This window comes from Bombina bombina, chromosome 6, assembly GCF_027579735.1.
Source record: "Bombina bombina isolate aBomBom1 chromosome 6, aBomBom1.pri, whole genome shotgun sequence".
In the NCBI taxonomy this organism is placed as follows: Eukaryota; Metazoa; Chordata; class Amphibia; order Anura; family Bombinatoridae; genus Bombina; species Bombina bombina.
The window spans coordinates 616,122,915-616,141,941 of record NC_069504.1 but is presented as its reverse complement, the minus strand read 5'-3'; the positions used below and the strand labels follow the sequence as shown (position 1 = coordinate 616,141,941).

The 19,027-nt window shown below is 34.4% G+C and overlaps 1 protein-coding gene across 1 annotated transcript in view; it reads left to right on the top strand.

The window, feature by feature from the left end:
• The window catches only part of MCTP2 (multiple C2 and transmembrane domain containing 2), a 438,267-nt gene that overhangs the window by 308,589 nt on the left and 110,651 nt on the right, over positions 1-19,027 (top strand). Inside the window, exon 13 of the mRNA XM_053717625.1 lies at positions 16,860-16,962. Coding sequence (XP_053573600.1) covers positions 16,860-16,962 — 103 coding nt within the window. The remainder of the gene's footprint in view (positions 1-16,859; positions 16,963-19,027) is intronic.

Below are 19,027 nucleotides of genomic sequence, written 5' to 3'. Positions count from 1 at the left end.
AATGTAGGTGCATTTTTGGCGCCTAGAGGAGGGTATTTAAATGGTGATGTGTTGTTTAATAAAGATATAGCATGAGGAAGGGGCTGTGACCCCGAAACGTTGCTTAATAAAATTGCCTTTTTCTAATACTGGAGTGCTGGAGTTCCTCTTTGTGTATACCATTGACAGATTATTGGGGGGCTGTGGCAGTGCCCCTGGTCTCCTGTGCACCCGGACCTCTGTGCTGTGCTCACTCTTGGACTAAGGTAAGGCTGGATAAATTGAAATAGGGAATGAAATTTAATAAATAAAAAACCCCGGCTCACATCTGAGGTTTTACCTATGTGTTTACCCAACTGCAAATTATAAATAGATGGGTGTGAATCTTAACTTAAAATTGATGGATTGTGGTGTGGATGGTGAGAATGAATGTGGGTGATTAAATGAGGCTTGAAACTAATAGTGGTAAACTGTATTTTATTCATTTCATTGTTTTATACACATTGTAACGTTTTAAACAACACTTTTTATCTTGTATCGCATTTTATCGTCTATATTGGAGTGTGTATGCACGCTCCCTCACAGTGTTTATGTGTAAGATTTTTATTGCCATTGTTGATTGTTTTAGAGTGTAATACCAATTTTCTGTTTGTACCATGGATCCATGATAAATTATTGTATATATGTATTAAAGTGTACCAGCTTTCGTAATTATATGTATTAATTTGTATCATTTAAACTTATTGTTATCAATGGTATTTGATGTCCTGACCATAGACCCAGCCTACTAGTGTTTGGCGCTCTGATATATTAACCTCATCTTTTAAAAGGATATACAATTAGTTCCTCAATATCAATGTTAATGACAAAACAATGCAATAAATACCTCCCCAAATTTTCAATAAAAAATGAGGAAGAGGTGAAACTATAAACAAGACTCAGTGGCACTGAAAAAAGTATTTCTTTTATGGTAAATTTTATAAGTTTTTAAATGTACCATAAGAAATGTTCAGCCCTCATAGGGTTAAGACATCTGCCTTTATTATGTGCCAACTTGTATTGTCCAAATACCTGAGTGATAGATTGATGTGCTTTTGACGGTTTGGATCCTAGCATATTGGTCCCTCTCACTTTGACGTTTTGTTATGAGCTCAATAGATAGTGGCGCTCAGCATTTAGGAACCTCACTTTTGCCCCCACCTGCAATAATCAACTTGCAAAAGGTGTAATCTGCCCGGAATAGAGACCAGAGCTCAATAGATGGTGAAGCCCAGCATCCGGCTTTTCAAATATCCACTCTGCCATCTCAAATGTCTGTTGGTTGCAAATCAGGGTACACCCCTACATGTTTCAGCTCCATGAGACTTTGTACCTGATTGGCTTTGGATATCTTGAACAGGTTGGACAAATAATGGCACAGTGTCACTGGTTTAAATAGGATATAGAGGTATATGTAAAATCCTTGGTGCTGCCCCTTTAAATAATATTACAAAACAGGATTGGGGATAGAAAAGGACTAAGGTTAAAGTTTATCAATATTTATTCAAGACAATTCTTCTCTTGTAAACAGTTGATAGTTAAAAAATTTTTAAGACAATTTAAAACAATAATATGGTATTTAAAATCTATCAGAGATGCATGGATCCACGCTAAAATTAAAAACAATGATCTATAATCTTAAACTTTATGCAGGGTATAGATATACAATATTCAACAATATGTATTTAAACAATTTGATGTGATGGTGTGTGTGGGAGCGTCTGCTCCACACTATGGGTGTGATATAAAACCAAGTAGTGAACGGTGTACTTAAAAAACAGTCCTGTGAAAAAAATAAAATAAAATAAACTAACAGTCCTGTGAGCAAAAAATCCTATGAAAAAATAATAATCCTGTGGAAAAATAAAATGAAAGTCAATCCAGTTGAAGACAAAAATTTGCTCCTGTGCGAAAGAAATCACTTCTGTGTAGCAAATATCCAAAAACAAACGTGATGTGTGTTACAAGTTAATAAGAAACGTTGAAAAAATTGAAAAAATGGAAAAAATAATAAATAAAAAAGGTGCTCTGTGGAGACTGAGCTCCAAACTAAAAGTAGAGACAGATCACTAGGAATAACAAACAAATGCTGCCAAACGAAAAAACCTGTGGAGAAAAAATAAATACAATGTGTAGAGAATTTTTCAATTGTACCCTCCTAGTGGAATATAGCTTACCAGGTCTACGCGTTTCGGCCTTTCCTAGGCCTTTATCAAGTCTTGATAAAGGCCTAGGAAAGGCCGAAACGCGTAGACCTGGTAAGCTATATTCCACTAGGAGGGTACAATTGAAAAATTCTCTACACATTGTATTTATTTTTTCTCCACAGGTTTTTTCGTTTGGCAGCATTTGTTTGTTATTCCTAGTGATCTGTCTCTACTTTTAGTTTGGAGCTCAGTCTCCACAGAGCACCTTTTTTATTTATTATTTTTTCAATTTTTTCAACGTTTCTTATTAACTTGTAACACACATCACGTTTGTTTTTGGATATTTGCTACACAGAAGTGATTTCTTTCGCACAGGAGCGAATTTTTGTCTTCAACTGGATTGACTTTCATTTTATTTTTCCACAGGATTATTATTTTTTCATAGGATTTTTTGCTCACAGGACTGTTAGTTTATTTTATATTATTTTTTTCACAGGACTGTTTTTTAAGTACACCGTTCACTACTTGGTTTTATATCACACCCATAGTGTGGAGCAGACGCTCCCACACACACCATCACATCAAATTGTTTAAATACATATTGTTGAATATTGTATATCTATACCCTGCATAAAGTTTAAGATTATAGATCATTGTTTTTAATTTTAGCGTGGATCCATGCGTCTCTGATAGATTTTAAATACCATATTATTGTTTTAAATTGTCTTAAAATTTTTTTAACTATCAACTGTTTACAAGAGAAGAATTGTCTTGAATAAATATTGATAAACTTTAACCTTAGCCTCCATTTGCTGGCGCCTGGACACACTATTCTCAATTGATTATATCTAGGTGGCAGCTAGGTACCACCATATCCGGGCAAACAAGGTATAGTTGGCGCTGAGATACACGTACACTTATAGAAAAGGACTAAGAGGGGATTAGTAGCACTCTTACTCCTACAATTGGAAAATGCTGTATCCAAACAGCTATAAATGAACTATAGTGTAGGTATTAAAATGTATAAACTTTATGCTATTAAAAATAAATGCGGTTAAATAATAGTGAAAAAAATCACTGATCCACACACCACTTAATCAAACTGACTAAAAACAAACACACAGCACCAAGGGAGCTGCACAAATACACCAAGTGACACCCCCTGTATTCCTGGCCGATAACAGGATACTTCGGCTTCAGGTGTCAGGGGTAACACAGGATGTTGTTGTATATGCAGCCACCAAGGTGAAACAATGGTTGTTTAAACCACACAAATGCGTTTCGGCCGTAGTACAGGCCTTTCTCAATGTGAATATGATTAAAAATGACAAGCCAAGTGTTTGCTGTGGCCTCTTTTAAAGCTCTATTCTGAAACGAAAGTACCAATCACAAGCGTACAATTCCGCACACCCCTCTTGCAGCCAATAATACATAGTTGCTGACATACACATTTGGTGACGTTTAAATGTAGAGACTGGTTATCGAATCAGACACATATTGCGGGACATGCCCCATTACTACAGTCTAATCGAAATATGTTCGTCAACTCTAAATTATAGCTCAGAGTGACTGAGATGACAGAAGATGTAATATGATTGCATTTACCTGACACGTCTATGCTACCTGTCATCACTGTCTTATCTCTGTAACTTTGTAAAAAGGTTATGATCAAGAGGTTGCTTATATAAAACATTGCATGCAATTGTAATAGGTAAAGAAGACAGCAAATCAAGAAGAAGGAGAGTGATTAACACAATTCATTATAAGACACGAACACACAGAATAAAACTTATATGTATTCGTATTCGTATTCTACGAATACATATAAGTATCACTCACCTTCTTCTTGATTTGCTGTCTTCTTTACCTATTACAATTGCATGCAACGTTTTATATAAGCAACCTCTTGATCATAACCTTTTTACAAAGTTACAGAGATAAGACCTTGATGACAGGTAATCGGATACTACAGCATCAGGAGTTTTCCTTATATAGGTGCATACAAATGACACATAAGAAGTGGTTACTGTATGGTAGCATAGACGTGTCAGGTAAATGCAATCATATTACATCTTCTATCATCTAAGTCACTCTGAGCTATAATTTAGAGTTGGTGAACGTATTTCATGAGACTGTAGTAATGGGACGTGTCCCGCAATACGTGTCTGATTGGATAAGCAGTCTCTACATTTAAACCAATCCGGAATCACAGTACATCGTCACCAAATGTGTATGTCAGCAACTATGTATTATTGGCTGCAAGAGGGGTGTGCAGAATTGTACGCTTGTGATTGGTACTTTCGTTTCAGAATAGGGCTTTAAAAAGAGGTCACAGCAAACACTCGGCTTGTCATTTTTAATCATATTCACATTGAGAAAGGCCTGTACTACAGCCGAAACGTGTTTGTGTGGTTTTAACAACCATTGTTTCACCTTGGTGGCTGCGTTTACAACAACATCCTGTGTTACCCCTGACACCTGAAGCCGAAGTATCCTGTTATCGGCCAGGAATACAGGGGGGTGTCACTTGGTGTATTTGTGCAGCTCCCTTGGTGCTGTGTGTTTGTTTTTAGTCAGTTTGATTAAGTGGTGTGTGGATCAGTGATTTTTTTCACTATTTAACCGCATTTATTTTTAATAGCATAAATAAAGTTTATAAATTTTAATACCTACACTATAGTTCATTTATAGCTGTTTGGATACAGCATTTTCCAATTCTAGGAGTGAGAGTGCTACTAATCCCCTCTTAGTCCTTTTCTATCCCCAATCCTGTTTTGTAATGGCTTTGGATATCATCTTTTATAGAGTGCATATTTAACCCCTTTATGACACATATGACTTCAAGCAGTTCTGTATGTTCCCGTTTATTTATAATCCTCAAGTGAAGAAGGGTCCTTTAAGAGCAACACCATGGTTTCATTTGTATTTAAAATTGATTACTTCAATGTTTTAACTTGTGTGTGTATGTATATATGTATGTATGTATGTATATATATATATATATATATATATATATATATATATATATATATATATATATATATATATATATATATATATATATGTGTGTGTGTGATATATATTTTTAAAAACCAAGGATTTTGTGAATGGAGCGCATAAAACCTACTGTTGGGTATCACTTATAATTGTCCAGTGACACTACATAATCAGTATTGTAAATCAAATAAAAGTAAAGACTATTCTGAACAAGTGTAATATTGAATTTAAACAGTTATACTACAATCAGAGTAAGTAAAAAAGAAAAAGGTGTTATTATAGTTATATAATACGATATTGTTTAAGGTGCTTGAAACTGCATATATAGAAACAAGTAAAAGGGTTTTGTTCATAAATAAAAGCTACCCAACTATATATCGAAAGACTGAAAGCAATCTGTGAATATAGGCATGTAAACCTTAAATATAAAGTGAAAAGATTCACTGAAATACCATAAATGGACGATACAGGGACTTATAAACATCCAAATACTGTCACATTTAAATGTATAATGTAGTGTAAAGTTTGATATCCAGTTGCAAAAGACAAATTGATAGTACAAATAATATATGTATTAGTTGGTGAGTCTCCTAGTTGAGTGGTTAACTTCTAAGGAAAAAAAGTCTCTACTATCAGTTTGTATTAAATGTCCAAGGGATGGTATTGAAAAAGTCTATGCATATAGAATCCAAAGGCCAACTGTAGCGAAATTCTCATGAGACAGCTAAATCCAGATTCTTAATGATGCAGGTTTTGCATTCCAATACTACATATAGATGGGTACTCACCAGATTTAACCTCAATCATATGAGGTAAGATTGAAGCCAGCAAGGGGAAACTTCCGTTTTGAGCGGAGCTTGGATGGAATCTGAGTAAACTCTCTCCTCCTCTCCTCTTTTTCCCCCAGAGCAAGCAGCCAGAGTAAATTCCCAGGGCCGTAGAGCTTCGTATCTGTTCTTAAAATAAGCGCTTTCACCAACCTCCAATAAGAGACTTGTGCTCCATTACCGGATATATAGTGGAATAGAAAAAACGCCAATAGTGTAATATTGCATTTATTAATTAAAGACAACAGACACACATCAAATAACCTGTTGTAGTTATGCTTACAAGAGAAACCCTCAACAGATGAGGTATGAGCCAAGTAAAATATTACGTGTTGTATCAAATACCAGCACTGCAGCAGCTTCATGTGATTGGCAGGAATCTACCAGGACTGGGTAACCCGTTTGGAAAGCCTTGCGCGTTTCAAAGTTTATCTCTCTGAGTACTTCTTCGTCAGAGGCTAATAGGAAAAACGCAGGTCCTATTGACAATGTAAATATATGTGATAAAGTCTTATCCTTCTTGTGTTAAAACTTGAAATATGATAGAGAGCGGTGTTCAGTGCTGCTCATCCAAAACAACTCAAGGTTCAGGTTGAGTAATGAGGTACAGCTGCAGGAATCTATAAAAACAAGCGCACAAAAACACCTCTCATGGTGCAGATCAATTTAATAAAGGCAAACACACATAAAAACAAATAAATAACCCTTAGGTTCTCCCTACTCACAAATAAAACCTCAATCTTATGAGGTAAGGAATGGCAGATGGATGTCCCCACTTATTTCCAGGTACTGTCACCAAAAGTTCTCCAAAATCGTGCAGCTCCGGTTTTTCCCAATGTCCCCAGTGGAACACAGCCAATCCTATTCGCTTCTCAATGTTTAAAGTCCACTTGTATTTTAAAATATACCGCTCTAATTGAGCTAATAGAAACGCTGTGAGTACCTGCAGTTTACACAGAACTCCTCTCAGCGTATGTATCGCAATTGACGTAAGGTGGGCGTGGAACTCATGGAACTCATCCGCTTCGTCAGAGGCTTGAGATATAGATATATATATATATATATATATATATATATATATATATATATATATATATATATATAGAGAGAGAGATATAGATATAGATATAGATATAGATCAGTGGTCTCAAAGTACCGGCCCTGGGGTCATATGCAACTTTCATAATTGTTTCATTTGACTCGTCAAATTTTACCCGTTATGTAAACTATTAATTTGGGCTGGTCAATGTATTTTTTTTTAAAGGGTTCTAAGAGCTGTAACTAGTTTATATTTTTTACAAACACTCACAAAATTAATCTAATCTAAATCTAACGACAAGCATGCATTGTCCAGTGTAGACTCCCACCATGCACTGCTTAGATAAATGTCACTTTTTACCCTGTTATACAGTTTCAGAATAATCACTTCACTTGGCATTCACAAGATAATTATAGACAACTGTGTATTTCTATTGTGGGCTACAACTCCCACCATGCACTTCTACTTATGTAAATGTCGCTTCCAAAGCACTCACTCTGTTCAAGCTTGCCCCCATGGGAGAAGAGCACTTGATCAGTGGCCTTCAGATACACTGAGCTTGATACCCTTGGTATAGATATTTACATATATATATATATATATATATATATATATATATATATATATATATATATATATATATATATATATGAAAATTTATATTACAATACTTAGAACATATTCCCCTATGTAAAGAATATTGGAATGTGAAATATTAGCAGTACATACATAGTTACACACTTTATTAAATATAAATATTGCATAAATATGATTTTAAATTTTTCAGCAACTTGACTGCAAAAGGCTCCAATGAACTTATATATATGTATATATTTGTGTTTGTGTGTACATATTTCTGTAAATACTGTATATACATAAAAAAAAAAATATATGTACACACACAAATCATTTTTATTAGATAGTGTTATGAGTGTAACTGTACTTTTAAAAGGACATTCCAGACAAAACTAAAATAGATGCATTTCAGCTTTGGATAGAAGCATTTTTGTAATATAAACTTATTAGCAAAAATGCCTCTAATATAAGCTGTTGCTGTTTCAAAAGTGTATTTAAGTATGCACCGTGCACCAGCATTTTAAACACTACATTTGCTCAGAGAGCCTAATATGCTTGTACCATCTGGTAATGACTCAATTAGTTAATTGCTGACATAATACAAGCCCCACTAGCACTCTGAGCAGCAGCATTTAAAATGCTGGTGCACTAAGAATTTCTAGCTATGCATCACATGCACGTGCATGGAAAAATGTTAATACTAAAACAGTGATAACTTTTACTAAAAGCCAATACATATATATTGCAAATAGGTTTCTATTCAAATATGCTATTCATGTATGGGCACTTAAATTTTGCTCAATGTCTCTTTAAATATATTTTTAAAGTTTTTTTTGTGTGCAAGCTTTTAGTCAAGCGTAACAGTTAACCAGAGCTCTGAAGTCGCAATATTCGATGCACGTTAAATTCAATTGCGCTCGAACGAACACGTTTAATTTTGACCTGTAATAAGCACGCTACATCCAGCATGCACAAAAAGCTGTGAGAAACCCATTTTTGCTTGTGTGCAACTGTAATCTAGCCCTTATCATTTGTAGCCTTCATGGGTTACGTTCCTCAGTCTTAGAGAGTTATTTATTTTTAAAGCCTTTGTGTCTTTAATGCCTTTCTTACAAAGTTTTCTGAATTTATAATATCAAATTCTTAAAGGGACATGAATCCCAAAAATGTATTTCATGATTCACATAAAACATACAATTTTATACAACTTTCTAGTTCTAATATCATTTTTGCTTCATTGTCTTGGTCTCCTTTATTGAAGGATCAGCAATATACTACTGAGAGCTAACTTAACACATTGGTAAGCCAATGACAGGCATATATATGCAGCTACCAATCAGCAGCTAGCGTCCAGCTTCCTTCTGAGTCTAGCTAGGCACAATTTTCAACAATTGATACCAAGAGAATAAAACAAATGAGATAATATAAGTACATTTGAAAGTGGTTTAAAATGTTATGTTTTATGTAAATCATAAATGAAAAGTTCCTTTAAGAGCTTTAATTAGCAATACTATTCAAAATCAGGGGAGTGTGTTGTTGCAAAAAGTAAAGAAAAACAAAACTGTACAGACATGCAATTGTAGGTCTTTATTGTCTGCCTGGACAGCTGTTCAAAGGGGCTGTTGGAGAATGTGCTTCACAAGGGGCTGTTGGGGAATGTGCTTCACAAGGGGCTGTTGGGGAATGTGCTTCATACACATCTAGTTCTATATACAAGTAACACATTCTCTAGCCGTTTGCTACAGAATCGTAGGAAACGGATTGTACTGGTGTAGGAGACGTGGCCCAGTAACTGGTAGTAGAAGCGCTTTTGAACCAGACAGAATGAGGCAGAGCCTGAATGTGGAGGGGATGAAGACCTAAATAAAATTAAAAACTAAATCTTTTGCATTTGCAATACCTTCATTCTGATGTTTGAAAACAATGTACAGTATACAAAAACAGTCTTGGGTTCCTGATGGGAACAGTAAAACAAATTGCTTGTTGTAACAGCCTTCTAATAGGAAACAAAGAAATAAAATCAGTCTAGTAGCTTAAGCAGTCAAACCGAAAAGAAACATTGTACAAGCGCCTAGTGCTGTTTATTTCTAAGTGCCATGTAATAGTGGAGTATTTTCTCAGTGAAAGACACACTGAACGTCCATAAACGTTACCAGCCTTTTTAGAAAAAATAAATAAAGAGAAAAAAAACTTTTATCAGCAAAAAAACATTATCTTGACAGAATAACAGCTTTTTAGGTTTATGGCTCCTTTGCAGTATGCCCACATTGATTTTTTATTTCTACATATGTTACACTAGTGGCTTTTTCCAAATAGCTCAACTGCGGTTAATGATGAAAAGTTATGGAAAATGATTGTTTCAGCTTTTCGATTCCAGGTTAAGATTCTTTTACTGTCATTTGCTTTTATGGCTGACTTCAGGAGACACTGACCGCACTGTATTGATCCCCCATCAACACTTGTCAGTAACTGCTCCTGGCTTCTCACAGCTTCATCTGTGTTGATCTTGCGTTTAAAATGGATTTATGCACATCATGAAAGCTGATTAAAATACTGGCCACCACATTCTGTTCTTCCCTTAAACACTTACAGGATTAGATTATAAATAAAATAATAAAGATAGTATTACACAACTTATACCTGACAACTATAACATTATCACATCTGGATTTTTCAGCATTATTATATAAAATGTTTAGTATTGCCTGATCATTTGTATATTTCTTATAGGTGATAAAACACAGGAAACCGTGTTTGCATACTATCTGTAAATTAAACCAGAGAAGCAGGACTGGACACTACCCTGGAATATACTAGGCAGTCGGAGGGTTGAGTCTAGTGGTCCAAAGGTGGTTTAAAGAGACAGTCTAATCCAGAATTTGTATGGTTTAAAAAAGATAGATAAGACCTTTATTACACACCCTTTGTGATTATCTTGTATATAAGCCTCTGCAGACTGCCCCTTTATCTCAGTGCTTTTGACAGACTTAATTAGTGCTGACTGAAATAACTCCACGGGAGTGAGCACAATGTTAGCTATATGGAACATATGAACTAGCGCTGTTTAGCTGTGATAAGAGGGGGCTTTCAAGTTCTTAGAAATTAGTATATGGTCCTAACTAGGTTTAGCTTATAAGAATACCAAGTAAATTGGAAAGTTGTTTAAAATTGTATGCCCTATCTGATTCACAAAAGTTTTATTTTGACTAGACTGTCACAAAACAAAACAAAAAAAAACCAGGAAAGAGAGAAACAAATTTGGAAATGAATGACTCGCAAATTGTTTGAGGCTAAGTGAGCGGTATAAGAAGTAGCAATAATAAGGCAGATGTATTTACTAAAGCCAATATGGTAAGTGCATACATCATTTTGGCCTGCCAGAGACTGTTTTAATATGCTCCTGAATATGGAGATTCTGTTATAAATTACTGCTTATGCATTAAATCCATTATGCAAAATGAATTTGTATCCTTAAAACTGTAATTAAATATCAAAGCTTTGTAAATTATCAAATGCCACCCTAACCAAATTTTGTGTTTCTGTGTGTTAAGAAAACTACTTGGCTATTAGCATGGTCCACAAAAAACATAGGCACCAAATTCCTCACCCATGTAATGTATCCCTGTTGAAAATACTAGCAAGTTACAAATAAACATATTACTATAATTATTATTATTAATAATAATAATAATAACAATAATAACAACAACCATTAATAGAAGCTGTTAAATATTTATCAAAACCTTAAACCCTTATGGTATGGATGAGAACAAAATAGTTCTGACAAAACTACAGGCCTTTAACATCTATGACCTTAACAGCAGTCCAGAAACTACTTAAAATGCAAAGTGCAGTTTGGCATAAAACAAAAAGAAAAAAAAGAAAAACAAATATAGTCCACCCTGTAATTTGTGTTCAGAACACAGGTTTTGGTCAGTGAGCAAATGCAATATGTGAGAAATAACGTGCACATGTATAAAAACTAGTCAATGAGGCAGAAAAGTCATTTCACATCGACAAAACGATTATATCCAGCATCAAAATCTTTATACAGTTTCAAAATGAACTTGCTTGTGTTTGTTAGCGGATGAGTAGGATTTCTATAAAACAAATAAAATGGGATGTGCATGGCAGTTTACTACAAACCAAGAAAAATTTGGAATTATACTGTGCAATTAATGGCAAAAGCAGAATTAATCTTTTTTCTCCATGCAAGGAGGAACATTATAAAAAGGAGTAATCTCTTTTGAATGTCCATCTTTGAATATATCTGCTAGCAGGTAAAGCTTTAGCATTTGCATCTCAAAAATGATTTCTCTAATTAAAGAGAAATGAAAACCAGAACTCTATAGCAATAGTTACATTTCTATTTCCTTTTCTTAGGTATTTAACGCCTCTAGCTTTTTTTGTGTGGAGAAAACTGTCCTTGTTGCATGCTCCCTTAGTGACGCCAAAAAGCAAATTCTGTAATGTGCAAATGCTGCAAATCTAAAGGCAGTTTACAACATTTTGAAAACTTAGCTCAGAGATTTTGCTTTATGCGCTCTCTAGGGAGCATGGGACAAATAATAACTTTTTTTTCCCCCAAAGAAGCATGAGGTACTTAAATGTCCCTTTTAGAATAAAGATTATAAACAGACCTATCACCAAAACAGGATGAAGCATATGGCTATGTCATTCTAATAATCTGTGCTAAAAATATTGCAGTTACCCATATAGAACATATAAACAATGTAACATTAAAGGGACATGAAACCCAAAACATTTTCTTTCATGATTTAGGTAGAATATACCATTTTAAACAACTTTCCAGTTTACGTCTATTATCAAATTTGCTTCATTCTCTTGGTATCATTTGTTGAAGGAACAGCAATGCTCTACTGGTTTCTAAATGAAAACATGGGTAAGCCAAAGACAATTGGTATATATATGCAGCCACTAATCATCAGCTAGAACCTAGATTATTTGCTGCTCCTGAGCCTACCTAGATACATCTTTCAGCAAAGGATAACAAAAGAATGAAGCAAATTAAATAATAGAAGTAAATTGAGAAATTATTTAAAAATTGCATGCTATTTCGGAATTATGAAAGAAAAAAAAATGTGTTTCATGTCCCTTTAGTATAAAAAAAATTGCAGAGCAATCATTGACCCAATGGCTGCAGGGGTGCCTTGATTGATTCACCAGTATTTCCTATCCTCTCCCCTGGAGAAGGAAATAATAATATAATATATATAATATGTCCCAAGTGGATTCAGCACTCACTACTGTATGGCAGCATCCGGGGTGCACTTCAAATAATGATATACAGGCATAGAAGAAAGGCATTCTCCGTAATTGTTTAGTAAAACTTTTTTACTGTGTGAACGTTTTCGGGGTTACCCCCGTCCTCAGTCAGCTTCATCTCAGTAAACAATTACGGAGAGTGCCTTTCTTCTATGCCTGTGTGTGTATATATATATATATATATATATATATATATATATATATATATATATATATATATATATATATATATATATATATATATGGTATATATATAATTTAAAAAAAAAATCCCCCCCCCAAAAAAACATCTTCTATTTTGCCTCCTAAGTACTTAATCCCCACTTTCTTTCTTTACAGTTATGTCACATAAAGGGCTAGATTTCAAATGAAGCACTAAATTATTGCGCTCCCGCAAACGGGCAAATTTGACCATTTGCGGGAGTGCGATAATTAACCAGCCATTACAAGTGGCTGGTTTAATGCTACCACAAGCTTGGATCTATTGTTAATTTTATAAATCTCCCCCGAATGCCCCCAAAATATAAAAATATTGTCTAGTGTAGTTTATTAAAAAAATAAAGATAGCAGCATCTTTATATTTTAAAAGCAAAATTCTTGTTATCCTTTACATTTTTTATAGCCTCCCCTTCTTGTCTAGAGAGGTTAGATTTTTTTTTCAGTCTGGGGTTATCTGCGGTGTTACCATAACTACTAGCCAGGTTAGTCAAATCTTGCTCCACTCTTTTCTGGATTTTTTCCAGATATGATCCTCTCTCCAAAATAGGGTAAAAGGTGGACGGTTTCTTAAATCTAGGAAAAACCCCTGGTGGTGGGGTACTAATTTGAGAGTTAGCTGCTTGCATACGTAGCTCTTCCAAGTCTGCTAAACTGCATGCTTCACTAAAGGTAAGAGGGTGTTGATCTCCTATTTGTGGTAGCATATCTTGTTGATAGGTTCCCTGAACTGCTTGTATGTAAAAAAATGTTTCTTGACTGTGAGGTCTCTGATCAGTCTGTTTACGTCTATCAGGTTCTGGAAGTGATCAAAGGTATGAGTTGGAGCAAACGTTAATCCTAAACTCAAAACCTATTAACACATAAATATGTATATCAGCATATACATATATATTTGATTGCTGCCATCCCTGCACAACTTAAACCCTTTGCTGGCGCTAAAGTTCTGATGCTGTCTGTGACGGCATCAGAACAAGGCTCCCATAGGAGCCTATGGAAGCGCTCTCTTGTGAGCACAATGCTTCTTAGCAATGCGAACATGAGGTCGCATTTGCATTGCAGCTAACTTGTAATACCAATGCACATTATCGTGCACTCATATTACAAAGTGTAACGCTAATATCACTTTTATGAAAGCGATATATAATGCTCCACTTGTAATCTAGACCAAAGTATTTAAAAACTGGTGTTGTGCCATACTCCTGTGCAAACTCACATGCAGTCAAAAAATCCCAAATCTTAACTGCCCATCTCCTTAACCAGATGTTTCCAACCTTTCCTTTTTTTTCCCCTGTCAAGTTGAAGCAGTTCAATTAAAAATGTTTATGATTGTAAACAAAATAAACCAGCATATATCTTGGATCCTTCCTGAAAAGCAATTTACACGTTCTTCTGCAAATGTATTGATCAGCTGCCTGGATGTAGGCACCATGTGTGTTACAATTTACAAAAGGGCAAAAGGTGGCACAGTTATGTGAAATCACCACTAAATACTTCATTAGAACATTACAGCTTACTATAACCATGCAGGGCATGATTAATTTAATCTCATGTTGCTTCAAAAACTGGTCCTTGCACCAAGATTTGTGAGTCCTTATTGGACTTTCTCCATATTGGTCTTTACTTCATAAATTGGTGTATTTTAAGGCACCCTGTGCCACATCCTTTTTTTGATGCACATGGGAACTATGATTTTCATCAAGCCACTTTAATGCTATGACAGGGCAGATGAAAAAGGTGATTTACCTATTTCAAATTAGGGGTCATGTGTCCAAGTATAACCAAGGAGAAAAAAACTAGGGGAGTATTCCTCTCTGTTTCCCCCATCATACATAGTGGGACAAAATTAGTTGTCTAGAAAGCAATAACACTTGCCCTTTCAGATAAGTGCTTCTTTGTCTTTCTAGTTGATAGGTGGTCATCATAATGATGACACATACCTTACAGTATTGGTCGTATGTTGGCTCTTCTGTAAAATCAAGCGGCCTTTTGTACCCCTGCATCAGAGAACTGTTTTATAAGACCCCTCATTTAAAAGAGGTGTTTTCCATTTGAATCTCCTATCCTCATAGCTGTCAAATGATCATCATAATAATAACAATCACCTGGGAAGCAACCGCTTGCCTTATTTTGTTGTTATTGTCAGCGCTCATGTATCTTGTTTCTTTATACTAAATAAAAAAGTGCAGGCATCCAAATGGGAGAACTTGTGAGTGAGAAAAATAGATCGTAGTTTGTGGAATTCTGTAGAGGTTGATTTTTGGTGCATGTGTTCTTTTTTCATGTATTTATTAATATTATTGATATTACTATTTTATTTTTACTGATCAAAATGAATTCTAAATTGTGTTTTGGCATGTTGAATTGATGAGAAATGAAGAATCATAAAATCTGTTTTCTGTCTTAGAAATAATTATGTTTAAAGGGATGCAAAACACAATATTTTTTCTTTCATGATTCAGATAGAGCATGCAATTTTAAGCAACTTTATAATTTACTCAAATTATACATTTTTCTTTGTTCTCTTAGTATCTTTATTTGAAAAAACAGGAATGTAAGCATAGGAGGCAGCCCATTTTTAGTTCAGCACCTGGGTAGCACCTGCTGATTGGTGGTTAAATGTAGCTACCAATCAGCAAGTGCTACCCAGGTGCTGAACTAAAAATGGTGTGGCTCCTATGCTTACATTCCTGTTTTTTCAAATAAAGATACCAAGAGAATGAAGAAAAATTTAAACTTGGAGTAAATTAGAAAGTTGCTTAAAATGTCATGCTCTATCTGAATCATGAAATAAAAAATGGGTTTTGTGTCCCTTTAAGTTTAGTTTTATTCCCACTCATATATACACATACACACAACAGAAGCCTAAAGTCCAGTAATTGTTGTAGTGGTTTGTATTCCCTATAGCAAAAGCACTGAAATTTAATGTTTTTAATATTATGAGTACAAAAGACTTTGTGACAAAATACATTTTTTTTAGTTTCATTTCACTTTGAGTTTACAATTTACTTCTATTATCAAATTAGCTTCATTCTCATGGTATTTTTTGTTGAAGAAATAGCTAGGTATGTAGTGTGCACATGTTTGAAGCACTACATGGCAGGAGATAGTGTGTCCATCTAGTGTTCTTGCAAATGGATAACATCCTCATACAATATAGTGCTGCAGACACATGCACACTCCTGAGCTTACCTTCCTGCTTTTTAAAAGGGGAGATACCAAAATCAAAGAAGATTTTTAGAATGTAAGTAAATTTAAAAAGTTGTTTGACGTTACATACTCTTTGGGTTTTATGTCCCTTTATAAAGAGAGCTTTGAATCACTATAATGGCTATTCAACCATTCTAGACTAATTACATGCTCTAATTCATAAGTTTAACACTATCAACTCCAAAACTCTATTTGTTTAATACGTGAAAATGGGGTAAACACATGGTTAAAGTACCCATCGGGAGGTGCAGAGCACTGCTGATCCTGAGCAGAAACTGCTGTTGACCCAATCGACTGCTACTCATATGACCTTTCCTGTGTGCTTACTAGTACTTTTCAGATGACAGGCGGTTTCCCCTTGGGACTAGTGCTCTGTAGCTCCTGAGTGGTACTTTAACTGTGTGTTTAACCCCTTTGTAGGAGTTTAAAACAATGTATTGTAGTCTTCACTGTTCTTTGTATCTTGTATAATGCTTGTTTTTTTATTTAAATAAAATATCATCAACGCATTTGGCATCATGGTCCTTTGATTTTTCCCCTTAGGCAAAAGTGATCCTTTCTGTGTCCTAGAAGTGGGGAACGACAGGCTACAGACACATACTGTTTATAAAAACCTCAATCCAGAATGGAACAAAGTTTTCTCATTGTAAGTAAACACTGTTTTATGACTAATCATCGGCAGAGATTACCATTTATAGCAGGTATAAAGTAAAAAGGTTGTATAAATGTCTCAGCTGAATGCACTTTCTTCAGATCTTGACATACACAATAAACTTCTTTTTTTTTTTTCTTCTTCTGTTGATGTGTTTTTTTTAAATTACATCGATATATATATATATATATATATATATATATATATATATATATATATATATATATATATATATATATATATATATATATATATATATATATACCGGTGTGTGTGTGTGTATATATATATATATATATATATATAAATATATATATATATATACACACACACACACTTGTTACAGTAAGAGGAAGGATGAAATTGTTGGTCACTAAATATATATATTTTCTTCAATTCTGTGGCTTGAATGTCACCCAGAATGTCCTCATAGCTCACTGTCTATTGGCTTAATTACCTGCAATGTATTCTCTGCTTCCTGTAATTTGTGTTGCAGTAATATAGTTTTCACTTTGTCCTGAATTCACAGGCAACATATTTATAACTTCATCCTTGCATTTGTGTCCTAATGTGTTTGGTAAAAGGAATAAATCTCAGTTTAAAATAAACCAAATGCAACACTTTGATCGAAAATTAAACAAAGCATCAGACAGTGGGTTTTGTTTTTGTTTTTTTTTAAGAAGTTTTCTAAATTTGCAAATTAATTTAGGATTTGAGGCTTTTTAAAGTCAGTATGTATATTGTTAAATATAGATAATAAATACATTTACTTAGTATATACATTTACATACATATTTTTTCTTTCTTTGTTGAATAAAAAAATCTTCAAAATGTTAAACTTTGTATAGAAGTAAATGTATGTTTGGGAGCCTTTATATTATCTTATGTCTAATTAAAATGTAAAGAGGGAATTTTGGCCCAAGTGACAAGTTGCACATGCGACTCAGCCCCCAATTTGGAATCTTTTCAGAATCCAGCTGAATATGCTGGCAGCTTCCTATTCATGTCTCCCGCACCTGGTGGGAAGTGTAACGTCTGAGTCATGTTTTTGCAAATAGGTTTGGGCAGCCATGTGTGGTCTGCGCCGAAAAGTATGCGTTTGCTAGACAAGTAAGCGTGCCTTTCTTAAGAAGACGTTATTAAAAGAATTGGATGGCTTATGTTCAGATGTTAAAAAGACAGAATTTCTGAGTGAGGACTAAATTCTTTATTAGAAATAAATTAAACTAGGTAAGTGGGGTAGCAATAATATATCCGCCTCCCCCACAAAAACATGCCACAAATGTATGTCCACGTTTGATGTTTGATTTATTTAATAAGACCCATCTATTTAACAATAACACATTAAGTGATAGATGATACCAATCAATAGGATCTAGAAATTGTGGAATAACACAATGTGTGTATATGTCCATAGTTTAAGGAATAAATTACCTGAGCTTACTTTAATAATGATTAGAGACCATCTGAATTTAGTGTCTGTAGCGAAGAATATGGTGCAGTGTTACTCATGATTGGGACACATTGGTACCTGGTAACATTTAACATTAACCGGAGAGAAAAAAAGCTAAAAGAGTTGCCATTTATGTGAAAGAAAATAAAAAGGTGACTTAAATTGTAGAAACTCACAATAATGTAGATATTTTGAAAGTGCAGGTACAAATCCAGACTTTTCTACCTCTATTGTGTTTGTTTTTTGTGTTTTAAATGCAAATTTTAGTCTATTTGATTTAAAACAGCAGTTATTACCTGTCTGGTTACAGTACTGTACTATCTTTCTGATGGTACTATGTATTCAAAAGTATTAAAAATGATATAAAACTACCTTTTAGGTTGCGTGTGTATTCTGTACTATGATGTAAACATTGCCTAAATGACATATTGTTGTTTACCCTTGGTCCTGCCCCCTCTCCAAGCCGTCACATTTTTTAGAACTATTCAGAAATCCAAACCTTTTCCGTTCTCAAGCAGTTTGAATAAAGGGTTTTGTTACCTGTATTTGGTTGATTGTAGAAACAGAGTAAGACAAATTCTTTAGAATAGGGTTTATATATTGAGT